This window comes from Tetrao urogallus (genome assembly GCF_951394365.1).
Source record: "Tetrao urogallus genome assembly, chromosome: 2".
In the NCBI taxonomy this organism is placed as follows: domain Eukaryota; kingdom Metazoa; phylum Chordata; class Aves; order Galliformes; family Phasianidae; genus Tetrao; species Tetrao urogallus.
Window position 1 is genome coordinate 85,663,617 of NC_136814.1, and position 20,240 is coordinate 85,683,856.

The 20,240-nt window shown below is 42.4% G+C and overlaps 1 protein-coding gene across 2 annotated transcripts in view; it reads left to right on the top strand.

Moving 5' to 3' along the window:
* Window positions 1-12,172: 12,172 nt before the first annotated feature.
* DST (dystonin) overlaps window positions 12,173-20,240 on the top strand; it is a gene marked incomplete at both ends in the record, with an annotated part of 293,792 nt that continues 285,724 nt past the window's right edge. For both annotated transcript variants that reach the window (XM_079550071.1, XM_079550072.1), the window contains 2 exons: window positions 12,173-12,353; window positions 12,603-12,637. In XM_079550071.1, coding sequence (XP_079406197.1) covers window positions 12,173-12,353; window positions 12,603-12,637 — 216 coding nt within the window. The remainder of the gene's footprint in view (window positions 12,354-12,602; window positions 12,638-20,240) is intronic.

The following is a 20,240-nucleotide window of genomic DNA, read 5'->3' on the forward strand; positions in this document are numbered from 1 at the left end:
CATTTCCACCAGCTCTTGGGGATCATCTGAAGCAAATTGAAAAAGAGACCAAAGCACAGAAAGTTATGTAGCAAAACTTCACAATTAGATTAAAATCTATTATCAGACAAATGCTCTGCATCTGCACTCACCACTCATGTATACAACTTTCACTAGATGCTTTTCTGTCTTTCTTTCTGCCACAGGCCAGTTTACCAGCACATGTTCATTTGGTTTCAGAAATCCTTCTAGTTCACTGTCATCACTGGGAAGATTCTGAATCCAGGAAGTCTCTCCAATTTGCAGTGAGTTGTCATTTATAAAATCAAACAGTGTGAATTTTTTCATTTTCAATGGTTTTCTTGTCATACAGACAGCCTGTAGGGTGTCATAGGAAAAATAACTTATTGCATCACGCCATAGGAATGTTACAAGAATACTTTAAAACCCTTCCCCTCAATAAGTTCTTATTCCTGAATTGTGATAATTCTGTTCTATGAAAATATTCTGGATCAAGAAGTGAAAACTAGCCAAGCAGCATGTTTTATCTTCCCTGAAAGATGGAGATGGTCTGCTCATTACATCAACATCAGAAAGAAAATTATCTCAAAAAATATTTGCAGTAAACAGCTTTTACTTATAGAACCACTGCTTTCACGTTACCATCATACCTAACTGATCTCCTCCTCACCATGTCTATTACCACATTTACCTTAATAAAAGTTTTCAGTGTCACTGACCATCCAGGCTCCTCAGACCAAAAGATACAGCTATGACCAAACCTTCTCTAGAATGAAGGAAAGCACTGGTTCCATGTGCTGTAAAAGGGATGCGTGACTTGCAGGACAGTATTAGTCATCTTGTAGCACTACCATTGACAATTGCAATCCCGTAAGAAATAGCCCAGAACAACTCAAGACAACTGACTGGACGAAGTATGACACATTCTGACAGTGGAAAACTTCATGTACTGAAGAAACTATAAGCTGAGGGCTGGAAGTCAGCTCTGCTGACTGAAGTGTAACAGCAACAATGGGAACGCAGACCCAAATTCACAGATAAACCCTCTGCCTATGTGAAACAATACTGTTAAAGCTAAGGGCTAATTTTAACACTTTTTAAAGCACTAATGCTCTAGACTAGGAGAAGGAAATAAGTAATACTTGGTGTTCTGGTTTTCTAATTAAGTTGATACACCTCACATAAAAGTGAATAATGTAATATATACATTATTACAGAATCACAGAAACACAGAATGGGTTGGGTTGGAAGGGACCTCAAGGATCATGAATCTCCAACCCCCCTGCTGCAGGCAGGGCCACCAACCTCCCCATTTAATACTAGACCAGGCTGCCCAGGGCCCCATCCAAGCTGGCCTTGAATATCTGCAGGGATGGGGCATCCACAACCTCTCTGGCAGCCTGTTCCAGCACCTCACCACTCTCTCTGTAAAGATCTCCCCCCTAAATCTTCCAACCTAAATCTTCCCTCCCTCAACTTCAAACCATTTCCCCTTGTCCTGTTCCTTTCAAAGAGTTATTAAGTTCTATTGAAAATGTAAACAGCTCATACTATACTCAGAGATGATATCTTCCATTTTAAAACTCTCGAAACAGATAAACTGATTTTGTCAAACCTTGGCCTTCTCTCCAACAAACATGATTTGGCCTGTCAGTTCATAGAGCTGCAAACTCAAGAATTCCCAGAAGTGACAGTGGGATTTGTGATTGATTTGGCCTCGATCAGTCAGAAGAAAATACAGTGCCTCACACAGATGCTGTCAAAAAGGGAACTCAGAGCTAGGAGAGAATTAAGTGGGGCTGTTATGTCAAAGTGAGAAAATCTGTCTGCAGTGCTGGAAAAAGCGATGTCCATTTATCTGCAGAAGCCCAGCTCACCCCTATTCACCATGTCTGTGCTGTGCCTCCAAAGAGCTGGCTTTTCATGCAGAGTGAACTTGTTAATTTGCGTAAGACAACTGTGCACTTGTCAGCATGTTAACTGATAAAAAGAGGTAAACTGCATGAGAAACAGTCATTAAAAAGAATATTAAAACATGCTTTTCTGCAGAATGTGTTTAGGGTGACAGCAGAAGGATTGTTAACTACTGAACTGCTAAAGAAAGGAGACTGTGTTTGCAAGAATTCACATTAATTTTGTATAAAGAAAAATCTATCCCATGTAAATTCTGGAGAGGAGACAGCCTATGCCCAGCATAAATCACCAGAGGCCCAATTCTGTCACATATCCACACTGGGTGGATCCTTACTGCACAGAAAGGAATCATTCAAATGAATAAACACCCAGACAAGGCAGAAGCCAAACGAAGAAAAGTTTCAGCACTGACTTCAATAGGTAAGATTCAAAAATAAATGGGACGTTGGTTCAAACAATGTATTAGATTTAAAACAAACCATACATACAACATCAATATTTTTCCATCTTCAGCATGAAGGCGTTAACTTCCAGAATCACGTGGCAGATTTAGCCAACACTTTTACTCCTTTCTGTTGTTTGGCCTCTGGCAGTTGTGAGTTCCTCCATTACTCCCCTAAAAGCCCATATCATGTCAAGAGACTTGCAGCAAAGTCAGAGCTGTCAATGTGCTCAGACTAACAGCTGATTAACCAACTTGTGCTTTTTTGTGTTTTCCTGCCATCCTGTAGCAGAATGTAGCTGTGTCGTGTCCCTTACTTTGCACTGAGACAAATACTTTCTGATGTTTGTGGTCTGAGCTAGTGAGGGGTTACCTGCCAGTTCCAGGTAAGCACTGAATGCACACGCGATTCAAATCCTGAAAGATCAGTGCTGATTGCCCAGAGTTCTGAAGCTCAGTAAAATCAATTGTTATGTGGATTTCTGTATGTTCAGAGCTCACAGATGTTGCTTGGGGCAGCTGTGGTATGTGGCATGTATAATCCCTCACCAAACAACCTATCCAAGGTGAAAGAGAAGAAAGAGATATGCATGGGTCTCATACACCTGGATCCATGAAAAGAGCCCCAAGACAAGATGGCAGGACAAACAGGAAGTGCTGACAAATCCAATCTGCTCGTCAAAGCTAGGGAGAATTTTCACCATGAACATTGCAGGGCTCAGAGCTCAGTAATTTGTCTAAATCATCTATAAAGCTTTTTCGAGCTGTCAAGATTCTTGCCTATGGTGGGAGGGTGTACTAGTAAACAGAGAAACTGATTTCACTACGCATCTTAACAGCTGCCAAGTTAAAATATAAGCTACATTGGATTCAGAGAGAAATTAGGAATAGATTTCATGGAGTCATGGGAGCAGAAATGAGACATATCCATTCCCTTAGTTCTTGCAAGGAATCAGAAAGCTCCTTGGCAGCTTTATGAGGAATTGCACTCAGCTCTGCTACTTCTGCTGCTTTGAGGATGCTAAAGCAGGAGGGCAGTTCAAGGGAACAGCAGAGGCTGGCCAGGTGCCTCTCCTTTGCTGCAGCTCCTCCAGGCATCAGCTTAGCTGCCTACATTACATACAAAATGACAGAACTATTATATTGCCAAATAAAAGGAACAGAGTGCAATAGTTAGTGTTAGCATTTTTCTGTTATTGAAGGTTGGCCTCAGCTCCCTCAGTACACATTAATCAAAGTATATATTTTCACAGAATTTATTACGACAACTCAGAGACCCTGGGGATAATATCTAACTGTGTGCTGGCATCATCTCCAGCCTGTGATTAAAGAGAATGGAAAGGTAGAACAAAATGTCCCTAATGAAGAGAAAAATATAAGAAGAGAAAAATATTTCACTTACTGGAAGAGAAGTCCAGCAGCATTTTCTCAACTGCCCTCTCACTTATCTAAGGACTGCAGATGCCTCTCTGTAAAACATTTTCTTTGCCAAAACAGACCAAAGGTGAAATACACTGTATCACCACAAAAAATAGAAATAAAGTAATGTGGAGCAAGATTGATTTTACTTTCACTAGCCTTAAAAATGAGAGGTTGTCTAGTCACCCTGGCTCTCCCCACCTCTGCAGAAAGAGAGGTGATTCATCTCACCCTAAAATATGCATCTCAGACAGCAGATGACCTACTGTCTGTGAGAGCCTGTTTCTCTCCACTGACTATCATTCAGTGACCATATGGGGCTAAGCTGTGTCTTTATAGAAGTTGGCATGCTCCAACCCACTCTATATTAATTTGAAGCTGAGGGATAGATTCCAGTTGACCTCATGCTATATGAAGCTAAATGGATGAAGTCTGCTAAAGTGTATCTGATTGGTTCTCTGTTTTAAATCTTTCCTACACAGTTCTGCAAGTCATCGAGTAAGATTTTGGACTGTAAGTGCTTTATTCAGTGGTTTGATTGGAAGACATATAACTGTTCACAGACATTTCCCAGAGTGCAGCTCCTGACCACAGAGACAGAATTACACAGCTTCTCAAAGCTGCTTGTGTTCAAGTTGCTTAATTCTGCTGTCTCCCCATTTGAAAACACTGGCTACTTATTTGAGTAGTACTGAAATGTTAACTTACGATGTGACGCTGTCCAAAGACACATCTTTTTCTAAAATAAAGTGATTTGCAGAGGGAAAAAAATACAGAAGAAGCCATTTAATTGTAAAGCTCTGCAGAGGAAATGTTAACTGGACTTAATTTTAACAAACGTGTTAACATCTTGCATTCTGCACAGATGCTACAAATTTGCACACAGAATACTGTTACTAAGCAACCCCAAAAGACAGAACAACAACAAAAATCCCCACAGAAGTCATTTAAAGACATATCTCACCCTTTGACTGACATACTCTGTTCCATTCAGATTGAGTTGGCAGATGGCATGCTGAGATCATTATTTCTCTTTCCTTTCAGTAACGCAGTGTAAAGTATGACACATTTACAACATGAGATTGTAGGCCTACTCGATGGGTCTGATTCTACTGTGGCTTAAAATAGAGCTTTGCCACCAATTTCAGCAAAACAAGAAACTGTACTGCAATTGTGTAAGCACAGTCTCCTAATAAAGTGCTAGCATTTTATATGGTTTACCCTCTACATTCAGCCATTGTTAATCCCAGTTTTTCAGGGGGAGGAGAGAAAAGAGGAACAAAAAAACCCCAAAACAATAACAACAAAATCTCCAAAATTCAAAACCAACCAACCACGAAAACAAACAAACAAACCCCCAAACATTTACTGGACTAGCAAGTCATTTATCTCACTATTTAGATCACTTCAGCACAACAAATAGCAGCATCAGACTTGGTCGGAGTTATTTTGATGAAAGCATTTTACACTGAAATTGTCAGGACATTAAGCACACTGTTGACATGAAACTTCTGGCCTGCACTAAAGTAGCAGAATTCCTGGTTCTCTTTAACAAATTTATGATGGAAAATATAACCCTATTTAAATACATTATATGACCTTCTGCAGCTTCTAATCTTACTACCCTAAAACCAAAGGAAGATTGACTTATGATTTCAACGGAATTAGAGAGTGTTAGAATACTGAAGCATTGTTATTGTTCTAAATATTTTCTTTGTAATATCTTAGTCATTTTATGGGAAAGCATGACTTTAAAGTACAGATATATAGTACAGTCTTGTACTATACCATGCACCTGTCTTCCACTGACAGGAGAGATAAAACAATGTGGTTCTTACTACTAGCAGCTCACCTCCTGGCTGTAGATTATTACCCTGGCACAACTAGCTTCACAATAATCTGTGATCACAGATACCTTTTAAGAAGCGATGCTATTCATAGTTAAGTAACATCACCTAGCCTTATTTACACAGAACGTCTCACTGACTTCAAAGTCACCGTAGCATTTGGAATCCACACAGTTACATACAGAATTTGGCCTGTATCTTGTCCCACTTGCTAAACTCCATGTGTTTGGCCCATGGACGTCACAAAACAGTTATTCTTTTTCAAGGCAGTGTCCTTCATGCTGACAGTTTTAGCAACCTAAAACCTATTTTATAGAAGTTCTATAAAATAACATCAATACACAAATATGGCAAAGACCTTTGCAGGACTGTGGCTTAAATTACAAGTTTGAAGAAAGTTATTGGAGATGGTCTAATTTCTGCATCAAATTGCATACTTCTGTTGTGCAATACCGAGTGACAGTAAAGGAAGAATAATGAATTCATCAAGCAGATATATTTAATACCTCTTGGAGTACCTAACTTTTGTTCTAATAACTTACTCAGCTAATAGTGAAAAACAGTGTTCACTTAAGTAGATTTAAAGATAGCAATTTGGCATTATTTTTAGGCTTTAAGGATGAGATTTAGTTCTAGATTATGATTGAGGTGTCACTGGTGTACTAAGCATCTAAGTTATCATTGTAATCACTGGAGGGAGAACTAGGGATCAGTTTGGCTGCCCAAATGTAGGTGACCAGTGCCAGTGCTCTGTGGTGGTGTGCTTGGTCTTCAGCTACTTACTACTTCAGAAGTGCAGGTCTCTAATCACAACTACCTGTGCAATGCCTCAGCCTGGAGCACGTCCATCACTCAAAAGAGCCAAGCCCCTGCTGAATTCAACCAAAGCCAAGGGGAGAGAAATTCAGCTTATTTCAAATGCTCAAAAGCCCAATAAAGTTGCCTAAAAATAAATGGATGGAGCTATCTTAGATTCCAACATTGTTATGCCAGCTTCCAACTACCCTTTCTTATAAGCGCTGTACATAGGGCCAAGCCCCTCTTCCATGCGCATAAGGATGGTTGCTAATTCCAGTTGCTAATTCAAGTGGCACTAAATGTAAAAAATAAGAGAATTACTCTCTAAGCTTCAGTTATTGAAGTTACTCAGTCAGGGAAAGTTTGATCAGATGCAAATTGTGCTGAGGTGCAAAATCTGTGCACTTGCTGTGTGTAACAGCCAAATACTATTTCCTTAACACACTCCAGAGAAAGAAAGGCTGAAATAAAAGGCTGAAAAAGTATCAGAAGTACTTTCCATATGCAACTAATGCAGAGTTCAAACTCACTAGCAAACTGGTGTGAGAGTTTGTAAGAGGAGGCATCTTAGTCTTTTTGGTAGCATAATCTATCGTATATTCTGATAAACTGTGCTGCCCCAAAGCATTACCATGAGAAACACTATCCATTCAACTACAGGAGCATAGAAGTGAAACAGCGGCTAGAAATTCCATACTTGATCTCTGGTCAGTATGTAATAACCCAGTGGCATTTTAACTATCTCTACTCATATGTCTTCATTGGCTGCCATAGGAGAGTGATAATAGACTAGAAGTCATGCCTAGATGACACTCTTTTACTCCAAAGATCTTTCTCCATTGCTCTGGTTTCACTGTGTATCACTGGGGAGGAATGAACTTGATGCTATCCAGTTAAAAAGAAAAATTAAACAAATCCTTATTGCTATTAAAGGTCATGAGCTAGAACAGGAGACATATATGTTGTCCAATTACTTCAGGGAATATTAATGCAACCAAGAGAAGTTCTGTATGCACTTAGGAGAATTTACAGAAAGGTATTCCCCTGAGAGAACAAAAAAAGCTTAAACCTTATTATACCCATTTTTTCTTCTCCTGTAAAATTAAATGTCATCTTAGCATTCACAGTTCAACTTACTTTCATAAATTAATAGAATAGCTGACAGACCAATACTGGTCTAAAGCAATCCTTAAGCAACATAATACTAATACAGAGCAATTCCCTCTGGGATGCAATACCATATTCAAATTGACAACTGCTACATTAGACACTGCCAAAAATGAACAGGGAACAAATTTTAACCAAGGACATAAGGGCATACCAGTGCTGTAATAGGGGATAAAAAAAAAAGCTGTAGGAGCTTTACATATATTTCTGTCTAGGCTCAAAATCAGCCAGCTATCGGCAAAGTCGATCTTTGCCCACAGAATTCCTGCCAGCATTTTCCCAGCAATGCTCTATGCTGCGAGTCGACAGCGTCATGGCTCCTATGCCATGTGATTACATCCAGTCCAATAAACAGAAAGATAAAACAGTAAGTTCTGAAGGTTCATCAGCTCACACAAAGAGGACAATTACCTCTGCATATATTAAGGAGGCAGGAACTTGGTTTTCCACCATCACCTGACTGCAAAATTTCCCAGTCATGTCCAGGGACTGTTCTGCAGCACTTAAATTAAACCACTTTGTCCTGAGTGGATCGTGTAACCTTTACACTTCAGCTTCTCTTTTCAAATGATTCGAAATAATAATATGTACTTCAATTTCAAGGATAGTGCTAGAATTAAATAGCAGTAATATGCTGACCAAACATACAAAGCCCTGTATGGAGCAAAAAATTTAATCAGTTCAGCAGAATGAAGACTTCCAATAGCTTTGCTGAATTTAGAACACATCATTTCACATAACAAATTGTTGAAAACTGATGCTTTTATCAAGATAAAGATTGATATTCTTTCAGCTGAAGAATGTATTTTAGAAGGTTTAATCCTCTACCAGAAATCCTCGCAACATACACTCATACATCATACTTAAATTGCTAGAGAGCAAACTGAAGTCAGTGTGTGACCCCTGAGGAACAATTTTGAGGGGAAAAGGTCAATTATGCCTTTGAATGAAGTTGTTAATACACACAGTATGATATTTTCCATATTTACTTATGTTGCTTCTGGGTTCCTACCTGATTAGAAAATTACTACATATTTTGTTAGGAAGTATTACATGATTAGAGAATCCTTCTAACCAGTTGTTATTTAAGCAGAATACTTCACTTAATTATAATTAATTAGTAGAAACACAGTTTTTGAAGAGGACAGAAGAGAAAAAGGAAATGATCTTATCCTTTCACTTATTTTCTCAGCTAAAAATTTACTCTTCTGAAATATTATCACGTCATCTCCTATTCTTATGTCTGCATCACCAGATCTACCATGTGACTTTCTTCTTTCAGCTTATTGATACAGAGAGCCTTGCAATTGTCAAATGAAATCCACAAGGCCCGAAGCAGTAGGAGCAGTAATGCCTTCTCAGACTGCTGAGTCCCCTTGAATGCCACAACTCACACTGAAGGAGGTCAGCAGATCTTTTTTCATGTGGTTTCCCCACCTGAAATGCTATGATATTTTCAACTGGGGTTTTTTTCCAATTTGTTTTCTCCTTATAGTCTAACCCCTTGTACTCAGGTATGATTCTTAGCTTCTTTTTAAGATCTGCTGAACCTATGCTCTACTCAGCAGACTGTGTTGCAATTCCACATATAGGATAAGGGGAAGGGAAGAAAGGATCCCTGTCTTCAGCCCTGCTAGGCAAAACTGCTAAGTCAGAACAGGATTCCGTGAGATACAGAGTGGAAAAATATTTTAGGTCAACACTGACTTGTTTCCCGACAGGAAGACGGCTGTTGCTGCATCACATTCCCTGCTCAATTCTTCCATTAAACTGGAGAACTTGAATGTACAGCTTGCTGCTCTCGTGCTTCCCACAGCTTTTAAAAATAGGTAAGCAGCTGCCTCGAATGACTGCAACCTAAGAAACACCATCCTGTACTATGCTGTCCCTTTTCACTGCAAATATTTGCAAGTCACTTCTTTTCAGTGGAGCCTGTGAAGCAGAACCTTCCCTTCCCCTCCCTCTTGCCCACGCACATCTCGCTGCTTCCTCCCTCAGCATTGCTAAAGCAAAAGGTTGCTTCCAAGCCTCCTTCTGCAAACTTCAGCTATGGCTGTGACTTTGCGGCTGCTCGGTTGCTCTGTGGGTCTATTGAAACAAGCATCACAGGATGCTGCCTCCCACCATCTCATATCACTGCGAAAGTACAGCCGAATCGTGCATATCTTGAAATAGCAGAACCCTGTACTTACTGCAGGGTCTATGTTCCAGATTTGTAAGACCTCATCAGATTTGCCTCAGCCTCTCAACAACTCAGATCTCTGTTCTGATCTGCTCTTTCCACAGTCAGCCTTAAAAACTGGTTACCTTCTTTCACTTCTTGTCTGAGTCACCTCCTGTTCACATCCAGGATTCTCCTTCTGAGGTCAAATCTCAGGTGGGAGCCAACAGCTTCCTTTAACCTTCTCTCCTCATTCCTTTTCTCTTCTCTGCTTGTCATTCTTAAGATTTATGAAATATTCCCTGAAAAACATTCTGAAGAGAAGTTCATATTAAAAAACACTATATCTCAAAGAATTACTACAATTTGTCTTACTTACTATTTGGAATAATCTAGCCACTTAGCTTGCTTATTTTTAATACCAAAACCCAAACTTCAAACTTAATTCACTACTACATCAAACTTCACTACGAAAACAACATTTTAACCACGCACTGCAATCCCACATTATTTAACAAAGTGACATCAGTAATAAGCATGAAGAAAGCCATAGCAGCAGTATGGTGTGCATGAGAACGTAAGCTCCAAAGCCTGGAGCCGTGGCTCTTTGAACAAACCATCCATCAGCATTTCTTGTACCAGACAGAATTCTATCCTGAATATGAAAAAAATTAAGCTGCTGCCATGTAATTTATCATAGCTTCTCGGCAAAATGTTATCTTCAGGACATGAATGTGCTCTAGGGCTTAGACAGGAAAAGCTGCAAACTTTAAGCCTAGCATTACAGATTTGTCAGCGGTCAAGCGTGAGTTCTCTGCAACTTACTGGGCAGTCACCTCTGTGCTGTGCTTCCCAGAATATCGCATTATAAAACAATATAAATCAGGTGCTGAGAAGTTCCTGCAAGGTACTGCAGCAAGGCTGGGGACGTCACAGCGCTTCACCTCGCGCTGCAGCCGGGTGACACGGGGCGGTACGGCGATCTCCAGGTAATCCGCATTAAAGCCGTGCTGCAGCGTACTGCGGTACTGGGGGATTTCGGCGTGCCGTCACGTGACACAACACAGCCCCGCGCCGTTTGTCAGCTCGCAGAGAGTGAAGGGAAGCTTTACATCAAAGGCTGCCGGATTGCAACCGCCCGCGTTAAGAAGCCAGGCGGCAGAATGTATTTTGTGGAGAGAAACTGCTGTATGCTATGAAACGATATAAAATTCCTGAGGAAAAATAGCATAGACCTAACGGTCAAGATATTACTTCTACCGGCTGCCACAGCAGGCGTCAAGAATTTCCCACTGAAAGCGGTTTTCCCTGACATTAAGGAGTAACAACGCCTTTTGCTCAGTGATAAAGGGCATTTTGCACAATAACGATCAGATTTTCCCTTCTGATTTCAGCCACCACAGCCTGCTTCCCTCTTGCCTGTCCTTCCTGCTCTACCTTCTGCAGGCTGGATGTGGCTGCACGCTTTCGCGGTGACACCTCAGCATCACTCCGACACCCACACGGAGATCCATTCTTTATCCTATAAAGTTCCAAAATCACAGAATCACAGAATCGTAGGGGTTGGAAGGGACCTCCAGAGATCATCCAGTCCAACACCCTGCCAAAGCAGGTTCCCTACACCAGGTCGCACAAGTAGGTGTCCAGGCGGGTCTTGAACAACTCCACAGAAGGAGACTCCACAACCTCCCTGGGCAGAATCCTTCCTCTGGTGCTCACACCCAAGACGGATACACGTTCAGCACGGGAATCGCCTTTGAGTGCAGCAACGCGGTATAAAACGGCGTTCCCTCAGCGCCCCGCTTAGGGGCAGACAGCCGCCCGGTCGGTCCCGCTCGCCCTGGGCGTAGAGTGCTGCGGCACAAACCGAGGCTCGGAACCAGGCGATCACCTCTCCTCCCGCCTTTCTCGCCGTTTCGCCTCCCGCACCCGCCGGCACCTGGCCCGTTCCCTCCCGCTCCCACTCCCGCCCTGGGGTACCTGGCAGCAGCCATTTTCCGCCTCCCTCTGCAGCAGCTCCGCGCGTGATGTCACCGGCGGCCACGCACCCCCCGCGGGGCTCTTCCTCCTCCTCCTCCTCCTCCTCTTTCCCTCCTCCTCCCCCGGCTGCCATGCGGGGCACGCCCCACCCGCCGGTGCCCGCGGGCGCCCAGCGCGCCGCGCCCGCTCCTCAGAGCCGCGCGGAGGGAAACCCCACCGCAACCGCTGCCGCTGCTGAGTCACAGCCCCGAGCCGCCCGCTCCTCCTCCTCCTCCTCCTCCTCCTCCTCCTCCTCCTCCTCCTCCCCCTCCGTCCTCCACCCCCGCCTCCCGCCGGCTCCAGCAGCGCAGGGCCGGCAGCGATGCCCGCCCCGCTGCCGGGGGGAGAGGCTGCCCGGCTCCCCTCACCGTTGCGCTCGCACGGCGGCAACCGCACAGCTGAGCCATGATCGCGGCGGCGTTCCTGGTGCTGCTGAGACCCTACAGCATCCAGTGCGCCCTCTTCTTGCTCCTGCTGCTGCTGGGCACCATCGCCACCATTCTATTCTTCTGCTGCTGGCACCGCAGGCTGCAGAAGGGCAGGCACCCCATCAAATCCGTCTTCTCGGGCCGCTCGCGGAGCCGAGGTGAGGAGGCGGGCAGCGGCCCGGCGGCGCAGCGCGGAGGGCCCGGGACTGCGGCAGCCGCGTCGCCGCCCATCCCCGTGTAACGCGGCGGGAGGGCGGGAGGGGGTGAGGGGCCGGCGGCCCCCGGGGCGCCGCGCAACTTCGCGCCTAACTTCTCGGGGTGCATTAAAGATAAATGCCGGAGGGCGGGCGGTGGGGAGGGCGGGGAGCGGCGGCCCGAGCGCAGCCCTGACCTCTGCTTCCTTACAGATGCTGTCATGAGAACGCACCACTTTCGCTCTGAGGTAATTTATTTAGCACGCAATTTCAAGGTCAGAAGTTGTTCTCTTTACCTGAGTACTTGTCCTTATTGTTGTCCTTTTTCTGTAATGAAATCGCGTAGCAAGCTTTTCATTTTGCACGAGAGCCACGCCGTCCTGTTTTTGTATTTTATTTCCTTCTTGTGTGCGTGTGCTTAAAACGACACGTTCCTCGCAAAGCAGGAGCTCTGCACCCTCTGTTCGCTGCTAGTGCTTTCCCTTTCCAGAGGAGCCGCGCTCTGTACGCCCAGAGCTGCTCCGTCCGCGGGCGGCCCCAGCCCGGCCCTACCCGCACCGCTACGGCTGCGGTGCAGAGCTCCTGTGCTGCCGCCTGCCCTCGCTCACCTGCTGCGGGCAGGGAAGTGCTGCCTAGCCCCAGCGCTGCTGAACGGTGCCAGGACTCGGGCAGACGGGAAATGCCAACGCCAGCGCTTCCCCAGCGCTCCAGAAGCTGGAGCGGATCTGCTGGGAGAATATGGGGAATGATGCTCATCCAGGCATCACTTGGTCTCTGCGCCGCTCTGGTGTTTCTCCTGCCTGGTTCCCTGCTGCTCATTTAAGCCATGCCATTGCCCGCTATTGCAGAAACCGTTAGAGAGTTTTGCACTAAAATGATCTTTTGCTTCAAATTATTTACGTTATGTGTAGCTGGTTATGACTAAGAAAATGACCTGATTATGACCAGTATTTTAAAAAGTGTACATGTGATACGGTTGTTGCAGTGTGCTTTCTGATGGAAATTAGTTTTGAACTCCTATGTCAAAAATGGTATTTCACATTATTGCAAAGAGATGACACATGGAGTGTAGTTAGCAGAGAGACCTCCTCTCTTTAACCCTGAGAAGTCTGTTCTGTTCTTGTGACTGGATGCTGAGTATTGCACTAAGCGAGCTGACAGAGGTGTATCTCCAGGAGCCAGGGCATTTGTCAAGGCTTCGTTCCTCCAATAGGAAACAGTTGGTTGCTATGCAATGTTACTTTGCCATTAAGCCCAGACAGAAATTGAGGTTGTGTTACTCTGTGTTGAAGTACGTGTGGTTCTGAGTGTTGACTCTTAGAAGGGAAGTTTACAAAGTGACTCATTCATTTTCAGTAAACCACCATGCAATTATTTGTATATCACCTGGTTAAAAGCAGGCACATTTCATAGAAATTTCCACTTATGGAACCACACTAGGATAAAACATAAAGGACTATTAGATTCTTAGATTCTTTCATAGTTTTCTATATTACGTTTTGACACAGTAAGGCACCTGCTAATGGTCCTAGCCACCCATCTAGGTAATGGTGGAGCTGTTTTTCCCCTCATTTCTGGTCATGGACTTTTGATTCTTAAGAGAAAACGATGACTCATGTGACATCATTACATTTTTTTTTTTAGTTTTTTTTTTTTTTTTTTTTTAATAAAACCTTCTATTAATGAATCTGATTTAATTGATTAGTAACAAATTACAAATATGCTCCCATGGAAATGTTGGCAACATTATTTGAAACAGAATTTGATGTTTTCAGTATCTATATCAACACAAAGCATTATGCACTTCTAGCTCCAACAGGGTGCTGACAAAAGCATGATGCATGGAAATGGAAGCTTTGTATAGTTGTGTTTTATTCTCCTCCAAAAATGAACATAGCATCAACTCTGCATTTCACATCAGTAGGTCCAGCTGCTGGCTTTCTCTATGCTGAGCTGTCTGTTAGGCACAATTATAAATGCTGTTCCTTACTGATGATAAAAGATAACGAAGAAGAGTTTGATACCAAATAGCATTCATCTCCTGAGAGCTGGGTTCGATATGACTCGCATCCCACATGAATGTGCAGGTGGTCTAGTGGCACTGCACAGAGAATTATAATTGCTCGATGTACAGAGCGGTTGGCAATTCCTGCATGATTGGCTGCCAGCCAGCAAAGCCTTATATTTGGAAAAAATAGATGTGTAGCAAATTTATATTGAAGTTCCTTGCCAGAGCTGTAGCTCTTGTGGTGCCTGCACTGTCTTTGTCCCCAGCACAAGCTGTTGTATCACTTCAGTGCTGAACCCCACATTAAAAAAAAAAAAAAAAGACGCACGATGGGAGGGTAAATATTAAATTTGAAAATGTACTGATCATCCTTATCAGATACCGTGTTCTGAGTTTGATATGCTAGTGGAGGGTTTCATCCACAAATGCTTTGTCTATTTTTGTGGGTCTTGATTTTCAATGTCTCTGCAAAACCTCTCATTATTATACTGCAAAAGTCTATGCAGATATTCCTCACTGCAGAATGAACTTGAAACACTTGACCCCCTGCCTCAAAAAGAGGTAAATTTGCATGAATCGTTATGAATATAAAGTAGGTTAAAGCCTGCCTTTGTTAGACGTGCTTCATGGCAGAAAAATTAACCAGCAAGAAGATGAGAGAGTTTACAAGATAGCACAGTGGTGTCCCACTAACATTCATTTACTATTATCTCAAGTTGTCAGACCTGTTTTTGATATATTTGTTGTTACGCTTCTTTAAGTTCACTGCAGCTACTCTCAGGATGCCCTCGATTACACAGGCATTAGAGATATTCCCTGAACTAACAAAGGAATCGCACCCAGAATAGTTAATGTTTCTAATCTGAGGTAGACCTAGATATGCCATGGCTGTAAAAGAGAAAACAAGTGAATTTCCAGCAGAAATATTCATTGCCTACGTGACAAATCAGACTTTGATGAGGAGCTATCTTAACTGTTCCCTCCCCTCTTTGAGAATCAGTTGTAGCATTGCATGTTTGTGCTGCCCCAAAAACTACATCAAAATAACACTGTAACTCAGCGATAGTGCTGCCAAAATAGGGATTGTGATCCAGTATTTTGATGTTTTGTTTTTGTTTTTTTTTTACTTATTCATTGTATATTGAAAGATTTACATCATACCAGTAAATCCGTTACTTCACGCTTCCTTCGCTCTCTGTAGGAATTTGTTTTCTCATCGAGTATATTAATTTTCTCTGAGTACTTGAGGGCTTGACAGGTTCAAGTGTTCAGCAGCATTCACTTTACAAAGAGGTTTGAATGTTTTCCATACTTCACAATTTGAGAACACTCTTTAACATGTTTGTGTTGCCACTTGTGATTTCAGTTTCTTCCCTAATTATTTCTCCATGTTGTCTAAGCTTCTGGAATCACAGGATTACATGAGATTTTTACCTTTCAATTAAAGGAGAAGCTACTAGCTCTTTTTCTTGCAGAGCAATCTTGAATGTACGCAGGCTGGAGTCTTCTCACAAGCTTTGGAGGACCAGCCTGCTGCAAATGACTGGCTTATAGAATGAATCCAAGTGATACAATTCTTAAAATCTCGTGATATGAGGGCAGGAGTTCATGAGTAGGCAGGTTCTCATGCTGAATTTTTAAGTAGTGTTGTTTTTTTCATGAGATTGGAAAGGGATACTTGCACTAATTGCTAATATGATGGTTCTTATTGGGAAAAAAAAAATCTGTTGGATTTATAAATCTTTTGCCTAAAATTCTCTCTCAGCTTTACAGTTTTCCCTTATCTCATCTTTTAAATTAGAAATACAATTATCTCAGGATTGGAAGGTCTCATTGTCTGTGGGTAGTCAGGAGCAATATTGTATCTTTTTGCATTTATTTTATTTTGACTCATATATTTTAGGCAAGCTTTATGTGAATGGTTCCGCTGTGACCTGCAGGCATAATCCTGCTAGGAAGCAAATCCATCAAAGTTTTACAGTCCACTATAAATTCTGACTTCTCTTAAAGCAGGTGCATGCTGCTGGGACTGATGGCATGAGGAAGGCAAACAGGAATTGACCCTGTATGGAAAGACTCTGTGGAGGGATGGCAGTGTATATAGACCATAGCTGTAGCAAATGACAAATAACATTTTGTCTTTTGAGTTCTGCAGGATTCTCATTTTGTTTGTAGAATAGACTATATACATACAGGTCAGCCAAATCTAGTGGCAATTTTTAAGAGTAAATGAATTTCCTAAATCCGCCATTATCATACAACAGATACACTACAGTAGAAAAATCTGCAGTAAATGCATGTGTTGACATTGCCAGTAATGAATGCCCAGAAGAAGTTGTCATGAATTTATTTGTCAGCATAGCTTAGTCGTAACCGTCTCCCTTCCGAGGCTAATTGTGACACAATTGCCTAAAAATACAATTCTTGATATCTTATAAAGCAGTAATGAATAGTCTTTGAAGACTGGCACTATAACTCATCCCAAGTGTTGTGGAGTTATTTATAAACTGCTCTAGATATACATTACTCCAATGAAAAGAGAAATCAGCAGACCCTCCGAGCTGAATTTACTCTTCCATTTGATTGGAGGAAGTGCATTCAAGGAGCAACAGAAATGTACAGGACTAGCCAGAAAAATACATTCATGCACCTATTTATAGGCTGTTTCTTCATCTTTACAGTGCTTCATCAGCCTGGAAATGTTTTACCTTGGTGTTTGACATGTTTTTCCCCCAGGATATCTAAGCTGTTTTTCCATTAGTGGTTGTAAGAGTTAAGGAACAGGTTCAAGGGAAAATAAATCATAGACAAAAGCAAAAATAGTTTTCTTAGATGTATGAAAGCTCTTATGTGTAGGCATGAGTAGAAATCTGTAAATATAGGTTATACTGTATAAAGAAAAATGCTTCTATCCATTTCTCATAACGTCTAGTGACATGGCCCAAACAGAATATGGCACACTGTGCTGTAACACAGTACAAAATCACAGAATTGCAGGAGTTGGAAGGGACCTCTGTGGATCATCTAGTCCGACCCCCCTGCTAAAGCAAGTTCTACAGTAGATTGCAGTTGAGGTACTACTGAGATTCTGCATATAATACTTTGTCTGTCCATGACTGTTAGCTTCATTCACTGCAGCACTGTACTTAGCCCAGCAGGCATCAGCCTATGGTGAGAAACAGCCTGCTTGGCAGTCGTATCACAAAATAGATGGCAATTCCCCAGCTGCTGCAGCAAGATCACTTGGGTTCCTGAGCTAACTCCAGATGAGGTAACCTAGGTGCCTTTGCTTTTGCTACAGTGCAGTGTAGAAATGCCCTATATATTTCTATAGCTGTCTGGTTTCCTGCAGCTCTATTCTGGCTTCTGACAGAAGGCAGAGCATTGAAATGCTGAGGGGATTCCTTCTCAGCTCCATCAATCATTTGATAAAGTGCTGACATTGTGTCACAGTCCATACCAATAGGTAAGACATGCTCTCAATACACTGCGTTTTGGGACCTGCATTATAAATGAACACATCCTCACAGCTCTCTGACAGGATAGGGATAATCACTGCATAATGATCTGGCACACAATAACAACTCTTATTTTTTAATTTCTCATTATTACAATCATGCCAACAGCCTTTAGCTGTCATGAAAGTATTCATATACTTACAGTACGAATTCTCAGTGTTTCTTTTTATCTCTGGAAATGCATATCTTAGCTGTGATTGCAGCTTCAGCCATGTTGCATGCCAGTTTACAGTTTACAATCCTGGTGCATATGAGCTGCTGCTTGCAAGCAAACAAGTGAAGCCGTGGTGATTTCAAGGGGATATAGAGAGAGTACAGCTTGTCTGTGTGTGTCTGTACCCATGCACTGAATGAGAGCATCTAGCTGTCTTTTACTGGCTGAAATTAACCTCAGATTTAAACTGTGAATTAAAATAGCTGAGGTCATACCTGTGGTAATCACATGTGTTACCACATCAGCTGCAGAAGTGACTCTTACACACATGGAAAGAATTGTGCAGGGGTCCACAGCCCATGTACAGCTCAGAAAAGCTTAACCACCTACACTGATTTCTCAGTTACTGTGGTTAGATTACAAAAATGAGAGATCAAGCTATCCACTTTCAGAAATAACTCAGTACAAAAGGCTATTTAATGAAAGAAAGCTGTGCATGAGCATGGTAGTACTTCTCTCAGAGCTCTTTTGGCTCCTGGGCTATCGTACATGTTTTCCTAGGGCATGGAAATGCAACTCTCAGGCTTTTTGAAGAGAGGCTCCTTTGGTATGCTGTGGAAGAACCACGCTGAGCACAGGGTAAGGTCACCTCACTGTTGCTGTACAGAAGTAGGTTCATTTGGGCTTGGCTTGTTTGGCTCAGCCACATCAAAAGTGAACAGATCCATGGCTTCTCAACCTGCCTCCATAATCTGTAGTCTAGAGGGCTTATTAGGCCTCAGACTTGGCAACAGAATGCTTGGCTCCTCCACATCTCCTAGACAAGGACTTAGCACTGTGTCGCAGAGATGCTTGATTAGGTGTTTACGCTCACTGCTGATATGACTGATCTTGACCTAGCGCTACCATGACAGGTTATATTTGATCTGATTCCTTGTGCTTCTAGTTCACCTGTGAGCTGTGTTCTTGGGTATTTGTTATCTGGGTGCTTCTTCTATCCAAAGCGTTTGAGCCCCAGCTGTGTTCCTTGTGCCTTGTGGCCTTGCCTCAAGGGGAGTTAGTGGTTGGTTCTTCCTGACTCATCAGCAGCAATGAAACATGAGTTATGGCTGAAGTGCAAAAGTACGACATCAGCTGTGGCAGCTAGCTACATTTGACACTTGGGCAGACATGTTTCTCACAGCTTGTGCCAATGTCCTTATCACTGCTGTCCACTCAGCTGTTAGAACAACAGCTCTCAGCTTCAGGGTGTCAAGGTAAATAGAGCAAACTTGAATTGGAACACAGTTCTTACAAAGCTTTATTTATGAATATCTAGACTACACTGAAACGCGCAATCATGTTAGACTGAGGTATTACATTTATTCTTCTCTTTTGTTCTAGAGAGTAAAATGATACAACTAGGTCAGGACATCATTCCTCTCTGATCTGTTGCTGCCACCTTCGTGTGTGTAAAGTGTAGGCAGAGTTGGAAAGTGACTTTGCAAAAACAGCATCCTTGTATACAGCAAGATAAGCTCTTCATAAGCATTTACAGTTTTATAGTCCATAGAACTATTCAGCTGACCTAGAATAGTTGTCTCCTTTAGGATGAGCTGAGCTCTTCAAGCCTCACTGACTGCACTGACTGCAATTTTCATTGACTATAAAAGGAGTTTTAGACTAGCTCCAGACAGAGGTACTCATTCAGATATGTAAATCTCAGTATATGAATCCAGATATCTTAATAGATATCTGAATTCCACCCCAGGTATCTTGCATATATATGTATGTATATATATGCCTGTAAATCTCTTTTATGTATCTACTTTGGTTAAGAGGACGTCTTTACATTGAGGTGGCATAAATTCTCTTTCCACTTTGCACTTCAAACAAATGCACTGGACAGATGAGAATTTCTTGGGCATCAGTTGGGCAGCAGTTGTGCGGTTTAGCAGTGTGTGTATCTTATTCTCTTTCCTGCTGTATTTTTAATATTTAAAAGGCTGTTTCGGTAGTTATCTCCTTGTGGCAGACTAAGGTTATACACCATATACTGACTGTGCTGAGGAGAAATGCTTGGGAACAACCTAGTGTGTTCTAAATGTGATTGTACTTTGCAGATCAATCAGTACTCCAATTTATTTTTGTTCTTAAATAACTTCCATTCCTCCTATAGAATTGTAGTGCCC